This window comes from Alnus glutinosa, chromosome 11 (genome assembly GCF_958979055.1).
Source record: "Alnus glutinosa chromosome 11, dhAlnGlut1.1, whole genome shotgun sequence".
NCBI lineage: Eukaryota > Viridiplantae > Streptophyta > Magnoliopsida > Fagales > Betulaceae > Alnus > Alnus glutinosa.
Window position 1 is genome coordinate 10,465,493 of NC_084896.1, and position 22,876 is coordinate 10,488,368.

The window sequence follows — 22,876 nt, forward strand, 5'->3', positions numbered from 1 at the left end:
ACTTTGATCAACATGATTTGCTTTTCATGCATGCATGCATGCATGCACCAAGTCAAGAAAAACCTAAGTATAGATGCCCTACTCTCGGACGTATGCATTGCAACCTCAGCAGCACCAACTTATCTTCCAGCTCATTACTTTCAAACCAGACACCCCTCAGGAGAAGTTAGAGACTTTAACCTCGCTCATAGACGGTGGCGTTGTTGCAAATAATCCGGTACGAGCTTACATATATATATATATATAAAAAGCAAATTTAATTAAACTGCAAATTTTATTTTTATTTTTTTAGCAGATAATTAAGTTAATAATAATTTTGTCCAATAATTGTAGGCTTTAATTGCCATTGTTGAAGTAACAAAGGAGGTGAGTAGAGGAAGTCCAGACTTCTTTCCCATAAAACCAGAGGAGTTTGGAAGGTTTCTGGTAATATCATTAGGAACAGGGTCTTCGAAAGCTGAAAAGAAATATGATGCGCGTGTGGCAGCTAAGTGGGGTGTTTTGAGTTGGTTAACCAAAGGTGGTTCCACGCCTATTTTTGACGTTTTTATGCAAGCAAGTGCAGATATGGTCCACCTCCACCTCTCTACAGTTTTTCAAGCCCTTCGTACGGAGAAAAGCTACCTCCGGATTCAGGTATTAATAATCAATATATATACATCTATATATTTATTATCATTATTCATGGAAATGGAAGGGATATATAGTACTATGAAATTCAAAAGCCCTAGCTTTAATTAATTACTTTGTTCATCTTTTCTTCTTCTGTGCCTCCGGTTGCAGGACGATAGGTTAAGGGGGAATGTCTCTTCTGTGGATATAGCCACAAAGAAGAATTTGGATCATCTTGTGAAAGTTGGCCAAGGGTTGCTCAAGAAACCAGTTTCTAGAGTGAATTTGGACACGGGCATTTTCGAGCCTTCTGGCGAAGAGACTAATGAAGAGGCTCTCATAAGGTACGCATATATATATACGTACGTCTATCAAACTAATATTTATTAATGCTATATATATATATATGATCAATTTAATTATCACGTAATTAATTAATTAGTCTAATTAATGGAAACTTAATTATGTTCTTGCAGGTTTGCGAAAATACTGTCCCAAGAGAGGCTGCTTCGCCACGCTAGGTCCCTCCATGGACATGGCACCGCAAATTCCAGATGATATTAATTAAACTGATCCGACTAGTAAATTCTTTATATATGGCCGGCTATATATTCTAGCTAGCAAAATATTTAAAATTTGAGGTGGACATGTACAAATTAAATAATCAGGCCACTATTTGATTCGTTTATACTTTATATATTGTTTGTTTTATTCTAATTTCTACAAAATCCGGCCAGATGCATGGGATAACAATGACAAATTAAGGTCGATGTAAGCATTTTTATTTTCCGAAGTGTGATAAATAAAAATAAGAAAATTAATTACCTTCCAAATATAACTTTTACTGCATTTTCTTTTCTTAAAATATAAGAGGGAGTAGAAGCTTATTTTGAGAAGAGAAAGAAAGAGAGAAAATCAAGGAGATTGATACCAGTACTTAATTTGAAGGCCTATACGACCATCACCATAATACCCAAGAGGGATACATTGTGATTATATATAATTAATTGTGTTATAATTGATTTATTTATATATTATAAAATTATAATGGGTAAATGAGATGTGCTAATTAAGAAAGGTACGTAAGGAGATCTCACGAAAATTCTGATTTTTGAAACAGATAAATATGGCAAGAAGATCCTCTCTAAATTTTGACACTTATGATCAATCAAATTTCAATTTATATAGATGGAATATCAACTAGGAGTATACAAATGGTTATAACCGGAGGTTATTAGCTAAAACCACTAACCACTAATTGCTTAGGAAATTATTGCATTTTACTAATTACTAACCGCCTAGGAGGAGGCGGTTATTTTTATAACCGGCGATTAGCGATTATTGAGTAGATAACCATCGGTTGTATAACTGCTTTTCAATTTGGGTTTTGGATCGATTTTAGACCTGTTTTGGGCCGGTTATGGACCCGTTTTGGCCGCTTTTGGGCCGATTTTAGTGCATGTTTTAAATCCAAAATCCAAAATAGTAACAAATCCAAATCCAAATACAATACAAATCTAAAACATAACAAATCCAAATAACCAAATACAAACAAATCCAAAACTCAAACGTTACAAATCCAAATATAAATCCAAAACTAGGGTTGGCAATTTTTGATATAATCCAAGAACCCGACTTGAACACGACACGAAAATACAGGGTTTGGGTTTGGGCTAGTCAGGTTCGGGTCATAATCGGGTCAACCCGATTAGAATCGTGTTGGCAGGTCAACCCGCGCGATTGCGACCCGGTTTAAAAAAAAATTTCCCTGACCCGCCAACCCATTAACGACACGTTTACGACCCATCAACTCATTTATGACCCGTCAACCCATTTATGACCTATTTATGGCTTTTTTAAAAAAAAATTTAATTTTTTTTTTTTTTTAAAAAAAAAAAGTAATTACAATCTGGTTGACACACCAACTCGATTGGTTGACCCGTCCCAACCCGATTATTAATCGGGTTGTATCCGGGTTGCTAATCGGGTCGTACTCCAACCCGCTAACCCAAATTGCCAAGCCATGACCAAAACGTTACAAATCTAATATATATATATAAGCGATTAGCGGTTATTAACCGCTTTTCTCAAACCCTATAACTGCTAACCGCCTCTGCCTAGGCAATTAGTGGTTATACGGTTAGCGGTTATAAGCGATTAGCAATTTTAAAGCGATTATAACCGCTTCATTTGTACACCCCCAATATCAACCATATATACAAAATATTATTTTCTTTTTTCAAAATATTGTTCTTGCGTGCATGAAACCTATCTTATATATATATGGCTTGAGAAACCTATGAAAGAGAATATGAAGAAGATTTGAAAGAGTTGCAAAACTGTTGTGGTCAAATATCCCGTAGTTGCGTGAGCAAGAAAATAGAATTCTGCTTTTAACCAATTAATTATAGAATTCTACACTCACTAATTTGGATTATGAAATGTGAAAAGGACTTGTGGAGTTTCTTTATCTGAATAGGGGCTCCTTGGCTGAGCATGGGCTATTGTCTGAACAAGTTGCTCGGATAAGGAGTTCTTTGTTCGGGTAGGAAGTCCCTCTCTCAAAGGTTCCACAACTTTTCGGTCCTAACTTTTTGGGTAAAAATTGTAGAAGAATGAGGATCCTCTACACTTAAGAGTCTGATCGCTAGCAATTCGGCCACCCTAAGTGCAGGAGCCCAATCCATTGTAAATAAATAAATCTCTATCGTATGCAAAATGGTGCAAATTGCTTCCCATTATTTTTTCTCATTATTAAAAAATAAATAAATAATAGGGTCTTGGTTTTTTTTTTTTTTTTTTTTTTTTTTTTTCCATATTGTAAATCGCTCCCCACATTACTTTTTTCTCATTATCAGAAAAAAAATAAAAAATAAAAAATTAGGGTTTTTTTCTCTCATTAGATTTTTTTTCCCCATATTGTATTTAGGGTGACAAGTAGACAATTTTTTTTTTAAAAATAAATAAATAAAATGAAGGGAGAAAGACATAATATGCTCCATATTTTGATCTTACTTGCATCAATATCTACTCTATAATCTTTTAAAAGTGTTGACCTATTTATGTGTTTTAATTAAAAGTACGGTTAAATACATCTGACCTCCTATGGTTTAACAACTTTATTTTTTATTTCATATGGTTCATTTCGTATCATAGATGATAGATTGTTTGTTGCTAAAGAAAAAGATAGTACATCCATCTAACTTTTGTCCAAAAATTGACGAAAGTACATGTCGCATATCTTAAAAAATTGACATAATAAAAATGATAAAATAACAAGAAAAACTTTAAAAAATTAAAAAACTAAAAGAAAACAACTTTTTGAAAAAAAAAAAAAAATGGAGGTGGTTTGGCCACCTGCAAGGGCCAAACTCTAATTCGAGTATTCCCCCCCCCCCCCCCCCTTTTTGAGCTTGTGGGGGTGCCAAATCACCCCTAAGGGTCAAGGAGGTGGTTCGATCACCCATAGACAGGCCAATCTGGGTAGCCAAACCCACCCCCAAGCAAAACAGGGGTGACCAAGCCACCCAAGGCTCTTGAGGGGTGGTTTAGCCACCCCTATTTCTTTTTTATTTTTTTTTTCACAAAGTTTTTTTATTGAAGTTTTTATTATTTTTAGTTTTTCAATATTTTTTTATTTTCAATTATAGATAGGTACACAAGTCGATTTTTTTATGCACGTGACGTGGATTTCTGTCAATTTTTGGACATAGATATCATTTTTGTCTTTAGGAGGGAGGCTCCACGCCTCTCTCCCCCAATTAATGGTGCTTCCCTCCTAGTCTTTCTAGGGTTAATGAGATTTTTTGTTTTCCCCTGACTTAGATCTAGTGGAGCTTTTGTTCTCCTAGTTCTTCTAAGACTATGGAGCTTTGTGTTTTTTTTTCTTGTTTTTGATTTCTTTAAGTAGGAAGGCTAACACAAAACGTCTCGTAGGGAAGCGGCTTCTTCGTCCGTGTCCCTGGTGAAAGTTTGGCTGAGCTTTCTTCTTCTACATCTACTTTTGAGGCCAGATCTATGTTTTTCCGCCAGTTCCTGCAAGAAACATGCAATTTCTCTTTCGATGTCGGCTTGTTTTGGGTGCTTTCTCTAAATTTTTTTTTTTTTTTCTTTTTTTATAGTAGTTTTTGAAAGTCCGTCTGTTAAATTTGCAGATTTTACTGGACTTTTTATGGTTTGTTAGCTAGATCAGCCATCTTTTCTTTATTAAGGGTGCTTTATTGGCTCAAACATCTGTCCTTGTAATATAATATTTGTTTATTTGTAGGCAGCACCCAAGTCAGATTTTTTCTGGCTTAGTGTGTAGGGTGTCGATGTGCCTCTATTCACTATATTTGCCTTCGGCCTCTTCAGATTAATGCATGGTAGCTCCGATTATTTTGTTAAAAAAAAAAAAATACCATCTACGACACGTAATAAACCATATGAGACAAAAAATACAGTCGCTTAACCACGAGCAAAAAATATTTAACCCTTAAAAATAACAAAATCTAGTTAAGTAGTATTAAGGATATATTTAGACAATTAAAATTATTTGATATGACTCTCAAAAAAGGAAAAAAAAAAAAAAAAAGTAAAAAAATATTTGATGTGAAAAAAAAAAAAATGTTAAAACGACTACTATTCTGTAATTAATAAAGATTTCCTGAAGGGTTTAGAATGTAATGCTCTTAAAACTACACGTCGTTCCGAAGGCCCTTGGGTTCCCATTTCCTTCCCGCGCGTTTGTCTTTTGACTGGGCATTTTGGATCTAAGCTACAGGAAGCTTCCAATAATTGTTTCCCAATCACTGCGCGACGCGTGGATAAAAGACCTTCTCCTCGACTATTTGTTTGGCTTAACAACTGAACGTCTTTCTCACTCTCCTTCTTCGCTCTCTCACTCTCTCTGTCTCACAACCGATTGCCGTTTCCGATCACTGCATCACTGAGAATCGTCGCTCCCGATCCGCTCTCTCTCTCTCACTCCCGTTTTGCGTTCCTTTGTCTCTGCCGCACGGCCATCAAAATACAGAGGTAAGTCCAAACCCTAACCTTCATTTATTGGTTTTTTTTTGTATTTCTTAAATAATAATCCACGGCAACGATTGGGAGCTTGAATTAGGGTTACGGCTAGGGTTAGGGTTAGGGTTTGAGTGAGACGATCTCTCGCACTCTGTCCCGGGAAAAGAAAACAGAGCCAAATCGTTAAATCCTAGTTTGCTGTGTCGTTTGGAGCTTTTTTTTTATTATTATTATTTTTTTATCATCATTTCGGGTGCTAGGACCATGCGCTTCGTTTCTTTTTGGGTTAGGGTTAGGGTTTGAGAGAGACGATCTCTCGCGCTCTGTCCCGGGAAAAGAAAACAGAGCCAAATTTTTAAATCTTAGTGTGCTATGTGTTTGGATCATTTTTTTTATTATCATTTCGGGTGCTAGGACCATGCGCTTCGTTTTTTTGGCTTTTACTGTTGTGTGGGGTCTGGGTGATGGGAAAATTTGTTGGAAGAAACAGAGGCATACCTAATCAATATGAAAATTTTGGATTGGCAATCCAACAAGAACTGTAGGACCGATGGTATTGGGTTCAAGTTACGGGTGGTGGAGGGGCTTTGTTTGTTTGTTTGTATTTTTTTAAAAAAATTATCTATGCTTGGTTCCTGAGAAATGTTTGTATGTTTTGACAATTGAATAACATGTGTTTGACTGTTTGTATTTGCGGGATTTGAGTGAAGAAACATTTTCTTCCTTTCTTCCTTCATCCTGCATTCCTCGGAAACAATATACAGAGCATGCTTACAACTACCGTAATATAACTTAAATCATTTAGATTAGTGAAGCCATTGCTTACCATAATTAGGAGGTACTCATTGATGATGGTATCATAAATTGAACACTATTATCTCATATTTTCTGGTTGTATTAATTATACTATCGTATTTCATTAATTATTTATCTCTTTCTTTATTTTTATTTTTCTTCTAAACAAGACTATCAATTTCATACTCATTCCACAAATAGTTTACTGTTTTGCTTATCTGCTGAAAAATCTTTTGTCGTGCTCAACACCTGAAAATTGGCCTTGTTTAATTCTTGCAGTTTCTCATTATGGGTGCAAGTGAAACCATGGTATTTTCGAAACAACTAGAAGCCACTTGTGGTATGCAATCATGTGGGCTGTGGCACAATTCTATGACCAAAGTGTCTGATGATGGAAAGAAGGCTCTCCGTGCAGCAATCATGAAGAGCAGGTTTTCAGAAACTATTTTGAAAGCGCAAAAGAAGACACTTTTTGACCATGTAAGATAATATTTTAATTATCGAAAGAAAAGACTTTGTCATGGTGTAACATTTGGATACCTCTTGTGCTATGTTTTCTTAATTGCTCATACATGCTATTTTTTTGTTTGTCTTTAGGATAATAAAGTAAATCCCTTGAAGATGCAGCGGGAAAAGAAAAGATTTGAAAGTATACAGCTTGAAGGTGAATTAAGCAACTTAATATTTGCTCCCCCCTTCTTGTAACCCCCTTTTGCTCCTTTGAATGATTAAAAAAAAAAAAAAGAAGAAGAAAAAGGTAACTTAATATTTGCTTTACGTACGAAAAATCATCAAGTGCAATATGATTTATCGGTTTGTAAAGATCCCAAGGAGCAATTGCTTTACTTCGAATTTGCAAGACAAGCTCTTTATGTATTTTATCAAGTTAAAATGATTATATGATTTGTATAATAATACATATATACTATCTTATGCTCATTGTATATATTCCTTGATTTTTAATATTATATTATCATTCCATTATTAGATGTGCAATTTAGCAATTTCTTAGTTTGTTAGACATGTTAAGTTTGTCGTGATTCTATTTGGTCTATTCAGATTTAGATGATCTCTTAATCAATTAATTCACGTGAGCATGATTCCAAATGAATGCAAATTGCTCATTCTTTCACTTTAGCTGATCTTGAAGCTTCATGTTCTCCTCCTCTAAATTGAGCAACATATCATCTCTTTCTCTCAGTTCTTTAAATGCTTTAGCTCTTTTATTTGCTTCCAAACACGTCTTTTGTGAAACCGATAGACACCTCTTGAGGCCTTCAATCTCTTCTCTATATGCACGAAGATTTTGCTCTTGATCCATGATCTTCCCATTGGCCTCATCTAAAGCCAACACCAAATCTTTGTTTTCTTTTTCCCATTTAAGGGACTTCTCATCACAATCAACTCTAAGCTTATATTTCTAAAAAAAAAAAAAAAAAAAAAGTATAAGCTTATCATTTGCAACACTCACTTGTTTAATGATAGACTCTATTTTATTCAAACTGCATTTAAGTTCCTTACACATTTGTTTTGCCACAGAGATTTCTTTTGCCTTTTCATTTAGTTTTTGAGATTGCTTCTCACTTTTCAGACGTGCTTCCTGGCTTTTAATGAGCTATTCATTATGGGATTTCTTCAAGTTATCGCATAATTCTGCTTTGCTTTTGTATTCTACCCTGAGCTTCTCAATCTCAGCTTTAGCTTTAGCTTCATCAAGCTTTTATAAACGTTGTCCATTTTCTTTCCTTCCCCAACCACAAATCAGAAATATGCCTGTTTGCAAATCTTTAAAAAGATAAGAATTAATTCACATGAGAATTAGTGCAAGACTACATAGTAGTCAAGCTCAGCGGTCTAGTTCAAATCTTCTTCTTCTTCTTTTATTTTTCCTTTTTATTTATTTATTTATTTTTATTTTCAAATATAGTGAAGCTGTGAACAAGAGTTAGTTAAATTGAGTAATGCTACATCTGAAATATCACAATCACAGTTAGGTAAAATGAGTTAATCATCTATCTCAATGTGAATTCCAATTTGTCTTGTAAAGCTACATTCTTAAAATGAATCAAGATATTGTAATTCTTTAATCTTCGATCTCCTTTTGTTTTTTAAAACATTTTGATATTAATGGTCATAACATTGATATAGAGGAACTATTATCAAGTTATTATGGCAATCCTATAAGATACTATTAAATAACATTGCTCTTTCTTCTTATGAAAGTTGTGCTATTTGCTCAACTTTTGCACGCAAGTCTAAAGTAGAGTGAGGTGTTCCATCAACAAGTAGTCCTTTATTTTAATGTTAGGGTACACATTGTGTCAATACTATATTAGGGGTGTATGCACAAAATTATATGCAATTATATCACTAGAATTATTGCAAATTGAATAATGCATGAAAAGATTTAGGATTTTGGTTTAGTACTCTACTACCTGACAAATTTCTTATATATAGATATATATATATATGGTTGGCCTAGTTGTTAATTATAATATCAGATCTTAATCGTCCCAGAAATTAGAGCTCTAAACTTTGTCCTGCCAGCAGTTAACTTGGTAGAGATGAGAGATCCCAGCAGCAAAGGTAGGTAGTAGCTAAATTAATAATATGGTAAGGTGTCATCGTCAATGGTGCGCATAAGTGGCAAGGAATGTGTGGTCTCATAAAAGGCAGCATTAATTTGGGCTAATTTGTGGTCCAAGTTTATCGGCAATAGCAGCAAATTTATGCACAAACTTATGCACTTTTAATTTAGACTTTTCTAGTTGTAGTAGTACGATAAGGAAGATGATTAGTGAGGTAGTCTATTAACTCTTACTATTCCTTATCCATCTTAAGCCCTTCTTTCTACCACATTTGGACCTAGAATCAAAAGCACTTTTCTTTGAGACGAGCCTTCTTCTGCAAATGGACACAAAACGATTTCCTTTACTTATTAAGATTCTGATTGAACTGTCACTTAAGGTACTTGTCCACCAGACATATCTTCCCTTCCCTCTCAGGGTGCTTCTTCTATCCCCCTTTTCTGGCGCCCCCTCGGACCAAGAGACGTGACCGGATGATATGGGCCTGTGAGATTTTTTTTTCCAAGTCTAAATCAAGCTAGATGTGATATATCTATAGTCTTGCAGGTCAAGAATTTTCGAAGTAATGCCTATCTTTTATTTGAAAAATGGCCTAGGTTTTGTTTGGAACTTATAATAGTATAATGTTGTGAAGAATGTAATGCTATGTTAGTCTGGTTTTTTGAAGCTAATTTTACCATATTAGTCTTTTTTTATTCTTATGCAATGCTCTAATTGTTGGCGGACGCATGCATTCTAGTTTCTTATCCCTAAATTAATGCTATGTTTTCTTAGAATCCACATAGGCACTCACTCGTTTAAAGTCAAGTCAAGCTATTCTCTCACACACATTTCAAAACATAGAAACATTGGTGTCTTATATTTTTTTTAACCATTTATTCACTATTAATGTACTATAGATGATACTTTTATTCTGTAGACTGCAGAGTGCCAGTGTTTTGAAAGCCATTTATGAGCATTTCCACTACAATATATAAATATATAGGAAAAGAGAAGTTACATCATCTAGATATCATTTGCAAAAAATTTCATTATCATGTTCTTTTCTTTATATTTCTTAAGAATACAAATCTGTACAGTGGTATAATCATCAATTTTGCAAGGGAAAGATGCTATCAATAACTCAATAATATGCTATCAAACCAGTTCTCTTTTCAATTTTCTAGTAGTTGGCTTATTGTGAGTTACTCATTTCTTGCTTTTGTACTCATTTTCTATAGCTCATGTATAAACTTATTATGCTAAGAAAAAAAAATTGCAATTGTTATTTACCTATAAGCATTATTAGTTGTCTTGTATTATATTTTTGGCATCCATCTACCAATTCTCTTTTATTAACATGATTGAATGTTTATTTGCAGAAATGACAAAGATTAAAGCCCAATTGAAAGAGGCTGAAATTGACGAAGTAAAAGATAAATTGAAGCATCATATGAAAAACGCTGAAGTTGATGAGGTCGAAGCTAAATTGAAGCATCGACGAGAAATAGAAAAAGAAGCCTTTCGAGCTTCACTGCAAAAGGTTACCTTCTTCTATCTAATACTTGTTCACATTTTTAGCATATCAAATATAAATTTTTACATTGGGTTGAATTTGGTATCTGATGTTGTGCACCTCTCTGCAGATGACAAAAACAGTTGATTTTGAAGACAATATGTGGGCTCAAAAAGAATTCGACATCTTAATTGGGTCTTCTTGTTCCTATTATTGGCCTCGTGCTGCACATTAAACATACATTCTAGTATTGTTTGTAAGATGATATATAGATGAAATTTTGTTCTCCAATGTAAAATCTATTTTTTATCTGCCAATAGTAGTATTGTTGTAAATGGTAAAGTTAGCTATTCGTAAACAGAGAGAAATCAATAATGTAATCTTTAACTGCTGAGTCAGGTTCTTGTAAACATGAGGTTACATAAATATACGTTTCTTTTGACCAAAACCAGTTGTACGTGGACATCCACATGCTGGTTCTTTTGAATAGTGGTCAAGTCAATTACTTGATATTTCCAAACAACCTACATCTATTACAAACAATCATATACCAAACAACCTATAAGATCTATTACATTCAATTAATTCCATTTACATTTCATAAAAGTCCAAAATCAGAAAAATCTATTACACCTTGTACCATATTAATTCCTCCACACAGAACCAACGTTGATGCCACCTAATCCATCCAATAGACACCAACGTTGGCAGATTCTCTAGGAAGTGTGAAGGCAGAATGAATAAGGTAAAATCAGGGTTTTCCATGCACTATCCAACTATCCCCAGAAAGCCCAACCAAATTTCTCTACCACATAACAAACTCAAGAATCCAGAATGCTCTAATATATCGTTCCGAAGGCTAAGAGAAAGCTATGAATCCAAATAAACACACTGCTTTCCTTCAACCAAACAAATTAAGTATAAAGCAAACCACCCTCTATCTCTATCCTAAGCCAGAAAATTTCATGAAAATTCCGAGTCCTCCTGACATCTCAGCGAGCGACCACAAGCACAAGTAAAATCACAGATCCGCATATGTTCGGTTACTTCAAATTAAAACCACCCTATCTCTAACTCTAAGCAAAGGAGCTGTCTTTTTCCTTATTTCTTTCAGCAAAAAAAAAAAAAAAATTACCAAAATTTTCAGTTTTGCTCCTTAAAAGAATAAACATTCGAAGATCCTCGTAGATCTATCTCCCAAAGAAGGCCTAAATGGGTACTCTCGGCATGCAGCCAAGATCCCAGAACGAAGGGAGCATCCTCGGGCTTCGATGATCTCCCAAAACCAAATCTTTCAGTCTCTCAGCACTCAAACAAAGACAAACCACTAACCCAGAAGAAAAAAAACAAAAAGGATAGAGACTTCACCTCCAGAAGTCTTCCGAAGGCACAGATCTGCCTAACAGAGCTACCCCAAGCTGCCTGCTTGGACTTGATAGAAGGTCTGTCCAGCCAGCGGATGGGGGCGGTTGACCACCGGCGTGGTCTATTGCATCTAGATTCTAGTCGTCGTCTTCCCCTCCCTCATCTCAATCTCCAGCTCCGCCAGCGCCAGCCAGAGGGTTGGTTGGGGCGCTGGTTGGTGTGTATGTATTTAACTCTTTATAGTAGGAAGGTGCCGTGGAATTAATACGTTCGGGCTGATGGGCTTTTTTTTTTTGTTTTATTTAAGAAACAAGAATGTTTCATTTTTCACATCAAATGCCCAACACAACATGCTCCATCTCCGAAACCACAGCCCATTTAAGTTAACTAAATCCCTCAAAAAAAAAAAAAAGTTAACTAAAGTTTCTGATACCTTTTTCCAAAACCGAGTCAAAAGATCAAAACCATTGCCGTGCTCTTCGTCTCCGTTCTGGTTGCGACGATGGGATGTGCCAACGTGAGTGAAGCGCTGTCGCCATGAGCCAAAGATTGCATGCCCGTTTGCCTGAAACAGGACGGCGGGAATGGGGGTTTTCCGATCTTTCTTCAAGTATATATGTGCACTCTATGCAAGTTCGTACAAAGGCCAAACTACACGGTGACTTGGAGGGCTTCAATCCCCCCAAGCTGCTAATTAAAAAAAATTATGTATTTCTCACGTTCCCCAATTGTTTTTATTAAAGAAAAAAAAAAAATCCTAAAACCCTTTTAAAATCAACTTTTTACCTTGGTACCCTTTTTTTTGGCGCAAAAACCTAAAATGCTAGTTTCTCCCCCCCCCACGTGCTTGTCACATGCTCAAGAGATACTTGATAATTTTATAGATTGTCGAAAGAAATTCCTCAAACCTAGTTTGGAAGAAATTTAATTGAAATGATTATGTCAACCATTTATTTTTATCAGTTTAAATTTTTTAGATAAACGGTGATTTAACATGATATCAAAACGAGTAATGTTAGAAATTACATTTCTATCTCACAATTATCGCACAATACTGTGTAATAGTCTGAACCAACTTTTGAATCAATTTTTATTAAAAATAAAAATTTAATTAAGACTATTACATCAGCATTATGAAATAATTATAAAATAAAAATGTGATTTCCAACCTTGATATTATGAGTAGAGTTGATGTCGCTAGCAAAAAGGAACTCAACTCCACAAGAATAATCGGGTGGCATTATCCATAGGAATACAGCCATTATCCAATAGGGGGTCTGTGACTCTGTGAGTGAGGCCAAACAACCATTTTTCATAGAGGCCATATTTGGCAGTACATATCCTATAAATTAATTGATGAAATCATATCTCCCTTCTTTCTTTCTTTTTCTGTATTATTTATTTTCTAAGATAATTGATTGAATGAATCATCTTCATTCCTATACTTAACTGCAATGTCAATTTCAAACTGGTTTCCTGGTCTATAATTGCCAACCTCATCCTCTGAGCTTGTAGAATATAGGCTTCAACATGCTTCCAAATCTGACTAACTGATTCTTTTTTTGTTCTTTTTTTAACCTGAGAATGTTTTCCTGGCGGTTGCCCAACAGGGAAACTAAAAGGAAGACTTTTTGGGGGGTAAAAATTTAATTGTTGCATGTAATTTTGTCAATGTTATTTCTGGTGATATTGCTCAATGAGAAAAACCTCTAGGATAGTCATTATCACATTAATGATAAAATGTTGATAACAAGCAGCTGTAAAGCAGATTTTGCTTTCAATGATGACACTATCCTCTCTGTATATAATATATGGAACATAGCACAATATGAACTGAAACGAATCTTTTACATTTGTACACAATGAAGACTGTAGAGAAATCAACTTCATTTTGTATTTGCTTCAACCAGAAAGAATTTTGCACAAATTAATGCACAAGAACAAGAGAAACTTCTAAAATTACAGAAATATGATTTAAAAACACAAACACATCGATGATCAGGCAGGTGGCAGTGTAAGCAACGGCCTCCAGTAATCTAAAACAAGTCCCTGTGGCAAGTGAGCCCTAAACAGAAGGAGACAGTAATAAGTAAAAATAGAAGAAAACAGCAATAGTAGATAAACAAGGAAAAATAAATTTGAGTTCTACTTAAAGCCACATAAAGGAAAGAAAAAAAGACTTTAGAGCACCTGTTGCAACTGAGATGGATCCTGCCCGAAAAACATTATGCAAAATACAATCCAAATTCAATCTCTGGGAGACGCTAATTCAGTTTTCTGGGTCTTTGGAACATAAGCAAATTCGCTAAGTCCATGCCAACGGTTGGCCTTCAATGAAAACGCACCAAGTTAAAGATTATGATGCTAGATGCTAGTAGTAAAAGTCAGAAGAGCAATAAAACTTTGGCATCAAGGTTAAGGTATATTACCTATTGGTACAAGTATTTCGAACATCTTTCAGAGGAGCACGGAGACCGCTGGCATGAGAACCAGATGACGAGCATCTAAATGATGATATCAACTATCAAGTGATATTCAACTGAAATTTGTCACCACTCCCATTCATATCACTCACAGGGTTGTCAACAGGAGAAACAGTGCCAATGTTTTCAGAGTCAAGCAGGGATGTCGGCAAGCAGTTCGTTTTACATGCAGCAGCCTCCAGCGTGATATGTTCCTTGGAAACAAGAGGAGAATTATCCTCTGGAATTGGATGATTAGGTGATGTTCGTGGGGCCCTGAATTTTCTCTTTGCTTCAAGAGATGCAAAGCCTTTAGGTGTTAAGGAAAATTGAATTACGAGAACAAGATGTAACGGAAACCTTTGGTGCTCGGTGGTGCCATAAACTTATAAACCGTTATTTAGTTTTTAGACTCTAACCTCCCTAATATAATGTCCTTTTCTGAAATAAATCACATGCTGATACCTGTTTAGTCCTTAAAACCATCATTTGTTAACTTTGTTGGATGAATTTAAGACCCCAAAAATGAGCTATAATTTGTCCAAATACAACAGTAGGACATATCAGCGGTTTATGTGCAAAGGAAAATGGAAATTTTGTCTAATGTGGTTCCAAGAAAAATGGTAGATACAGGCCAGATCTCTACAGGATGATCCCGCATCACAAGACATGCTCCTAGCATTTTTTTGGTTCTAAAGCATGAACCAGAAAAAATATGACAGGATACATATAGAAACTGAAGTACTTAATTTTTAAAATGTGAAATGTAACTTACAAAAAGGAAAAAGAAAGAATGAATGAAATAATCCAAGCCAAGAAAAAAGGCTTCAAAGGATACTGAAATACTTAGTCAAGAGATTCTTCTGAATCAGCAAATCTAGCTTTTTCCTCACGCTATCAGGATTAAAATGTTTAAGTTGGGATGTTTTGTAAAGCACCATGTCAGCACTCACATTCTCTCCCTGTTTGTCAAATGATGGACAAGTCGAGAATAATCACAAGTAGTGAGAAGCAAACTTTAAGCAAAGTGTAACAAAATTAATTAGTTCAATTACCCAAGTCAAAAGTAATATTTTCATCTCTAATGCAGTACAGAATAGACAATATAGGTATCAAAATGAAAGTTGAAAGTTCTCACTTTTCTGCATTGCTATATTAATACTGTTGGAAATTACGCCGACAGACCCACATGGCCCACAAAGTTCACATGCAAAGGCCCGAAACCGATCCATAGACCCGGTTCTATTGTGCCACGTGTGGCAGGAGATTCGCTCCAATATCAGTGAAATGCGCTCCAAGCCAAATAACCATGCTCAAACCCACTTCAAAAGATACACTCCTAATTTATGGGATACGAGATGCTTAAGCCTAGGCCATCGTGAGGGTAACCCCATGATTAGGCTAGAACATAACAAAGCGACAGTTACATCAAAACCACTATAAAAGGTGAGTCCAAGCAAGGTAAAAGGAACTTTTGGCCCAAAGCTCAAAACTCATACTTAGTGCATTCCAATTTTCCTCTTAAACACTATTGAATTAGGCATCATAGCTATTACCAGACTGAAAAGAAGATTAACCATCATACACAAGACACAAGACTTGCACTTTCTAATTGATTCACTTGTATTGGATTATATAGACCAGGATATAAGATTAAGCCCGGTCATGAAGTTTGTGCTTATGAATGCACATGTACAAGTACTTAGTTAAATATGATTTTAACAAACTCTCCATTAGTTAATATGATTCTTGAGAAACTCTCCCTTAAAATCTTCCTTTTTCTATTCTGAGTAATTTTCCATCTATGTTTTTCTTCTCCTCTCTTTCCAACATAGGCTAATTGGAGCACAAGTGAAAGGAGGTCACCTAATTAATTGTTCAAAGAATCCCAAAGCAACTGCCCTTGAAAATGGGAGAGAGAGGATGTACCTGAAACTGCATTTTGGTAAATGGATCAAGATCACCTTCTGCCATGCCTTTCGCTGTATGTTGTGATATCAATGTATCCTATGTCAAGGATTTCTAGCATTTCAACTATTAGAGCAAAAATGTGCAGAGAATTAGACTAAGAAGTTGAGTTGTAAATAAAGGATATGGGCCTAGGAAGTCCAAATCATCTCCAACATTATCAGATATGTCGGACAAATGTACAATTTCTTCGTTGATAGGATCATAAACCTGTTGATGCTGGAAAGTCAATATTGCTTTCTTGAATGATTCTTCATATAATGGAGGGACAGAAACAATGCTGTACCTCAAGTGCTTAATTACCTATATTGAGCCAATCAACATTTGGAATATATCAAAAAGATTAATAATTCACCAACTGAATTTAAACAACTTCTGACAAAATCTGCAAGCCAGCACAACCAAAAGCATTTTCTGGTATCTCTCCAAAAAAAATTTTCATTTTTTTTTTTTTTGGTTCTCTTCTGTTTATGTGTGCTTGCATGCATACACTCCTGGTCTATCTAGTTAAATATATGCGGTTATCAAGTGCAATGAAAATGACACTCACCTTGTCATAACTTTTGAACTTTTTAATTAATGCATGAGCCCTTTTCAGGCCCATTCTTGGCAATGACTGCAAGTAGTCACATACACTCAAAATACACATCTGAAGAAGCATCTGCTTAGTGAAACCTGCAAAACTGAGATCCTTGTTCTATTGTAGCATGGAATATTGAAACTTAACACCTTGCCCAAACTTGTCCATTTTAAAGATAATCTGGTTTCAAGAAAGAAGTTTAAGCGTACCAACCAAATAGTTAAAATAATGAGCCTAAGGCAATAGGAAGAGAATAAGATTTTTCTACGGATCATAGCAGAAATTGTAATGAGATAGGAAGTTAAACTAATCAACTTCTATTTAACTCACTCTGGGAAAACGAATGGTATAAGATCTGAATCCTCAGTGATAACTGCTGCAACTTGTTTGCTGATTCCCAAGAAGGTCATTTGGGCATCTGCCTCATAAGGAGCCACAACATAAGACACATCCTCCTGTTTTAACACCTTCCATATGAAATAATGTCAATAGAAAAGGAGATAACAAGAAACCATGTCAATAGAAAAGGAGATAACATTATCAAGCAGCATCTAGAAATATAAATCTATTCACGATCCGATCTTAGTCCGTCTTTTGTGCCTCAAAAAAGCCTTTTTCTACCTGGATTAGTTCACGTGCAATCAGAGGCGAAATATCAACAGCTTTTTGGTAGCACTCATATGCAGCAGCAGAATTTCCTTCCGTCTCGTGCTCAATAGCACGTGCAAGATTTGCCTTCCAACAAATACCAATCTTAAAACCCAGTCTTTAAACAACAAACACCAATCTGAACTCTGTCTGTCTTAATTAGGTTAGGAAGAATATCATAAAGCAGGCACCTTTGAACATACAAACAAATTTTAATTTGAGTGGAGAAATTGATAAAACAGTACAAAAATATGTATCAAGAACAGTACTTAGCAATCAAAAAGAGATGAAGAACTAATAGCAACCAAGAACAGTGCTTAGCAATCAAAAAGGTTTAACACCACAATTTCGTAGCAGGTTCACTCTATGCATGCAATATTCAACGTGCCTGAAAGATCAGATACAAAATGCATAAGATCATATACACGTTGGATATCGAAAATATGAGTGAAACACTGACTTCCCTGAAATAAATGATGAACCCTCTCCGCAACTCAACCAAAGAAACCCAAAAACTTCAACCAAATTATCTTTTCCAACAAAAACCATTTTTCCATTTCTTCCCCCCCAAGTCCTCTCGGCAGAGAATCCAAACCCATTAAGAGCAGAGAGATTGAGCGAGAGTTGATTTTAGGTTTGGGGGCATAAGCATTGGAAAATGCATCAAATGCCCGAGACAAGAAGACAATCACCCCAAGTCAATAAAATCATCGAAATCTTCGACTACATTACGCAAAAGAGACGTTATTCATTACTTGGGCGCTTACCAAGAAAAACTCATATCCCAAATTTGACAAAACCATTGACACCACCAACTAAATTACGAAATCTAACTATATCTGTACACACCTGGTGGTGGGTAGGCCTTTGCTGAGCTCTCTGCTGCAAGACAAGGCACCCTTGTGGAGCCAAGAATAGGTGTCGACCGCAACACAAGAGCCCTCCAATTCCTTGATGTTGATTGGCACCATGATCGATTTCAGCAGCGGCAACAGCCCCTGAATCCCCATGTTGCTTCTCAACCTATACGAGGTTTGAGCTGGGGAACAAATGCTTTATTTAGCAACTACCAAACTGCCCCTAATCTTCGATTACAGACCAGAGCATTTAGAGAGAGAGAGAGAGAGAGAGAGGGTTTTATGAAGCGAAAGAATGTGAGTAATTCTGTGAATCTGTGATTGTGCCCCCAAAAGAATGAATAATGATTGTTGTACACCAAGTGTACAACAATCATACAACATCCCTTCACAAGGAATGGGTCCCACAGTGTATGGGGTCCACCCCTTGTGAAGGGGTGTTGTATGATTGTTGTACACTTGGTGTACAACAATCACTCCCCCAAAAGAATTGACATGGCGGGAAAGTTTTTGCCCGTAAAATTGTGGGTCCCAGATACGGCATGTTTGGCATCAAGTACGTCATACCGGAAGTAATTTACGCAACCTCTATTGCACCACTGTCCCACAACCAATACATATCAGGTGTGATCCATGCATTGTGAATCTTACCCAATTTGTCTTGAGATTATAATTTTATCATTTATTATATCATACAGTAAATTAATGTTATTTGTAAATCAATAGGGTGTACATCAAGTGTACACCCAGTGCACTCGAATAGTATGAAACCCATATCATATGTATATGCATGAGATGTACATCAAAATGCACTAGATGTACACCCGATTGATGTACAAATGGCATTACTTTATGCAATGGAATCGGGATCTCTCATCATTATATTTGGGAATCTTAACAAATTATTTCTATTCATTAATTTGGATAGGGAAATGTGAGGAGAACTTGTGGGGATTCTTTATCCGAATAGGGGCTCATTGGCCGAGCATGGACTATTGTCCAAACAAGTTACTCGGATAAGGAGTTCTTTGTTCGGGTAGGAAGACTCTCTGCTCCATAACTTTTCTGGTCCTAGCTTTTTGGGTAAAAATTGTAGAAGAATGAGGATCCCCTACACTTGAGAGATTGATTGCTAGCAAATCGGGCACTCAAACTACAAAAACCGATCCATTGTTATAAAATAAAAAAATTAAAAAAAAAAAAAAAAAAAAAAAAAAAAAAATCCCCATGGTATGCAAAATGGTGCAAATTCCTTCACATTATTTTTTCTCATTATTAAAAAAAATGGGGTCTTGGTTTTTTTTTTTTTTTTTTTCCATATTGTAAATCGCTCCCCACATTATTTTTTCTCATTATCGAAAAAAAGAAGAAGTGTTTTTTCTCTCATTAGTGTTTTTTTTCCCCCTTAGGGGGACAAGTAGACAATTTTTTTAAAAAAATAAAATAAAATAAAATGAAGGCGGAAATACATAATATGCTCCATATTTTGATCTTACTTGCATCAATACCTACTCTATAATCTTTTAAAATTGTTGACCTATTTATGTGTTTTAATTAAAAGTACGGTTAAATATGTTTGACCTCCTATATATGGTTTAACAACTTTATTTTTTTCGCCTATTGTGGTTTATTTCATATCGCAGATGATAGCTTGTTTGTTGCTAAAGACGAAGATAATACATTCGTCTAACTTCAGTTCAAAAATTGACGGAAGTCCATGTCGAATGCTTTAAAAAATTAACATGCGTTCCTATGTATAATTTTTTTTTTAAAAAAAAAAAACTAAAAATAATAATAAAAAATCTTTAAAAGTTTAAAAACTAAAAGAAAACAACTTTTTGAAAAAAAAAAAAAAAAGAAAGAAAAAAAAAGAAATGGAGGTAGTTCGGCCACCCACAAGGGCCAAACTCTAACTCAAGTATTTTTATTTTTATTTTCCTTTTTGGGCTTGTGGGGGTGCCAAACCACCCATAACGGCCGTGTAGTGGTTCGACCACTCACAGATCGGCTGATTTGGGTAGTCAAACCCACCCTCAGGCCAAACGGGGGTGGCTCAAGGCTCTTGAGTGCGGTTTAGCCACTCCTACTTCTTTATTTTATTTTTTTAAAGTTTTTATTATTTTTAGTTTTTTTTTTTTTTAATTATACATAGGGACACATGTTAATTTTTTACAACATATAACGTGGTCTTCCGTCAATTTTTAAATAAAGGTACCATCTACCGTACATAATAAACTACATTAGACAAAAAAATTACAGTCACTTAACCACAAAGAGCAAAAATATTTAACCCTTAAAAGTATCAAAATCTAGTTTAGTATTAAGGATATATTTAGACAATTAAAATTATTTGATGTGACTCTCAAAAAAAAAAAAGTAAAAAAATATTTGATGTGAAAAAAAAAAAAAAAAAATTGTTAAACGACTACTATTCTGTAATTAATAAAGATTTCCTGAAGAGTTTAACTTTAGAATGCAATGCTCTTAAAACTACACGTCGTTAAAAAGGCCCTTGGTTCCCATCTCCCTCCCGCGCGTTTGTCTTTTGACTGGGCATTTCCGATCTAAGCTACAGGAAGCTTCCAATACTTGTTTCCCAATCACTGCGCGACGCGTGGATAAAAGACTTTCTCCTCGACTATTTGTTTGCCTTAACAACTGAACGTCTTTCTCACTCTCCTTCTTCGCTCTCTCACTCTCGCTCTCTCGCTCTCTCACAACCGATCGCTGTTTCCGATCACCGCATCACTGAGAATCGTCGCTCCCGATCCGCTCTCTCTCTCTCTATCTCTCTTACTCCCGTTTTACGTTCCTTTGTCTCTGACGCACGGCCATCAAAATACAGAGGTAAGTCCAAACCCTAACCTTCATTTATTGGTTTTTTTTTTGTATTTCTTAAATAATAATCCACGGCAAGGAATGGGAGCTTGAATTAGGGTTAGGGCTAGGGTTAGGATTAGGGTTTGAGAGTGACGATCTCTCGCGCTCTGTCCCGGGAAAAGAAAACAGAGCCAAATCCTTAAATCCTAGTTTGCTGTGTCGTTTGGAGCTTCTTCTTTCTTTTTCTTTTTTTTATCATCATTTCGGGTGCTAGGACCATGCGCTTCGTTTCTTTTTGGGTTAGGGTTAGGGTTTGAGAGAAACGATCTCTCGCGCTCTGTCCCGGGAAAAGAATACAGAGCCAATTCCTTAAATCCTAGTTTCCTGTGTCGTTTGGAGCTTTTTTTTTTATCATCATTTCGGGTGCTAGGACCATGCGCTTCGTTTTTTTGGCTTTTACGGTTGTGTGGAGTCTGGGTGATGGGAAAATTTGCTGGAAGAAACAGAGGCATACCTAATCAAGATGAAAATTTTGGATTGGCAATCCAACAAGAACTGTAGGACCGATGGTATTGGGTTCAAGTTACGGGTGGTGGAGGGGCTTTGTTTGTTTGCTTTTTTTAAACAAATTATCTATGCTTGGTTCCTGAGAAATGTTTGTATGTTTTGACAATTGAATAACATGTGTTTGACTGTTTGTATTTGCGGGATTTGAGTGAAGAAACATTTTCTTCCTTTCTTCCTTCATCCTGCATTCCTCGGAAACAATATACAGAGCATGCTTACCCTACCGTAATATAACTTAAATCATTTAGATTAGTGAAGCCATTGCTTACCATAATTAGGAGGTACTCATTGATGATGGTATCATAGATTGAACACTATTATCTCATATTTTCTGGTTGTATTAATTATACTATCGCATTTCATTAATTATTTATCTCTTTCTTTTTCTTTTTTTTCTTCTAAACAAGACTATCAATTTCATACTCATTCCACAAATAGTATACTGTTTTGCTTATCTGCTGAAAAATCTTTTGTTGTGCTCAACACCTGAAAATTGGCCTTGTTTAATTCTTGCAGTTTCTTATTATGGGTGCAAGTGAAACCATGGTATTCTCGAAACAACTAGAAGCCACTTGTGGTATGCAATCATGTGGGCTGTGGCACAATTCTATAACCAAAGTGTCTGATGATGGAAAGAAGGCTCTTCGTGCAGCAATCATGAAGAGCAGGTTTTCAGAAACTATTTTAAAAGCGCAAAAGAAGACACTTTTTGACCATGTAAGATAATATTTTTATTATTGAAAGAAAATACATTGTCATGATGTAACATTTGGATACACCTCTTGTACTATGTTTTCTTAGTTGCTAATACATGCTATCTTCTTGTTTGTCTTTAGGATAATAAAGTAGATCCCTTGAAGATGCAGCGGGAAAAGAAAAGATTTGAAAGTATACAACTTGAAGGTGAATTAAGCAACTTAATATTTGCTCCCCTCCTCTCTTGTAACCCCTTTTTGCTCATGTGAATGACTAAAAAAAAAAGAAAAAAAAAAAAGGTAACTTAATATTTGCTTTACATACGAAAAATCAAGTGTACAATGATATATCGGTTTGTAAGGATCCCAAGGAGCAAGTGCTTTACTTCGACTTTGCAAGACAAGCTCTTTATGTATTTT

General features: G+C 35.5%; 2 protein-coding genes and 2 long non-coding RNA genes across 4 annotated transcripts; 2 read left to right on the plus strand and 2 right to left on the minus strand.

Annotated features, from left to right (window-relative positions):
• Window positions 1-73: 73 nt before the first annotated feature.
• Window positions 74-1,170, plus strand: LOC133881097 (patatin-like protein 2). Its single transcript, XM_062320059.1, has 4 exons — window positions 74-217; window positions 334-636; window positions 784-956; window positions 1,089-1,170. Exons 1-4 carry the CDS (start codon window positions 74-76, stop codon window positions 1,168-1,170), a joined length of 702 nt encoding a protein of 233 aa, XP_062176043.1.
• A 9,277-nt stretch (window positions 1,171-10,447) lies between these two features.
• Window positions 10,448-12,191, minus strand: LOC133880990 (uncharacterized). Its single transcript, XR_009902477.1, has 2 exons — window positions 11,863-12,191; window positions 10,448-10,718 (listed from the first exon to the last, which is right to left on the minus strand). It is a non-coding gene; the product is annotated as an uncharacterized LOC133880990 (long non-coding RNA).
• A 1,538-nt stretch (window positions 12,192-13,729) lies between these two features.
• Window positions 13,730-15,286, minus strand: LOC133882715 (uncharacterized). Its single transcript, XR_009902711.1, has 4 exons — window positions 15,160-15,286; window positions 14,289-14,631; window positions 14,050-14,187; window positions 13,730-13,924 (listed from the first exon to the last, which is right to left on the minus strand). It is a non-coding gene; the product is annotated as an uncharacterized LOC133882715 (long non-coding RNA).
• Window positions 15,287-21,066: 5,780 nt separating this feature from the next.
• Window positions 21,067-22,876, plus strand: LOC133881425 (uncharacterized). Its single transcript, XM_062320359.1, has 3 exons — window positions 21,067-21,221; window positions 22,278-22,478; window positions 22,598-22,876. The coding sequence occupies exons 2-3, from the start codon at window positions 22,287-22,289 to the stop codon at window positions 22,724-22,726; spliced, it is 321 nt and encodes a 106-aa protein (XP_062176343.1). The 5' UTR covers window positions 21,067-21,221; window positions 22,278-22,286; the 3' UTR covers window positions 22,727-22,876.

Bases quoted from the DNA above. Each gene is read 5' to 3' on its own strand.
- LOC133881097 (XM_062320059.1), top strand. From the start codon at position 74: ATGCCCTACTCTCGGACGTATGCATTGCAACCTCAGCAGCACCAACTT. The intron at 218-333 runs GTACGAGCTTAC...CAATAATTGTAG, and splicing joins GCGTTGTTGCAAATAATCCG to GCTTTAATTGCCATTGTTGA. The intron at 957-1,088 runs GTACGCATATAT...ATGTTCTTGCAG, and splicing joins AATGAAGAGGCTCTCATAAG to GTTTGCGAAAATACTGTCCC.
- LOC133881425 (XM_062320359.1), top strand. From the start codon at position 22,287: ATGGGTGCAAGTGAAACCATGGTATTCTCGAAACAACTAGAAGCCACT. The intron at 22,479-22,597 runs GTAAGATAATAT...GTTTGTCTTTAG, and splicing joins AGAAGACACTTTTTGACCAT to GATAATAAAGTAGATCCCTT.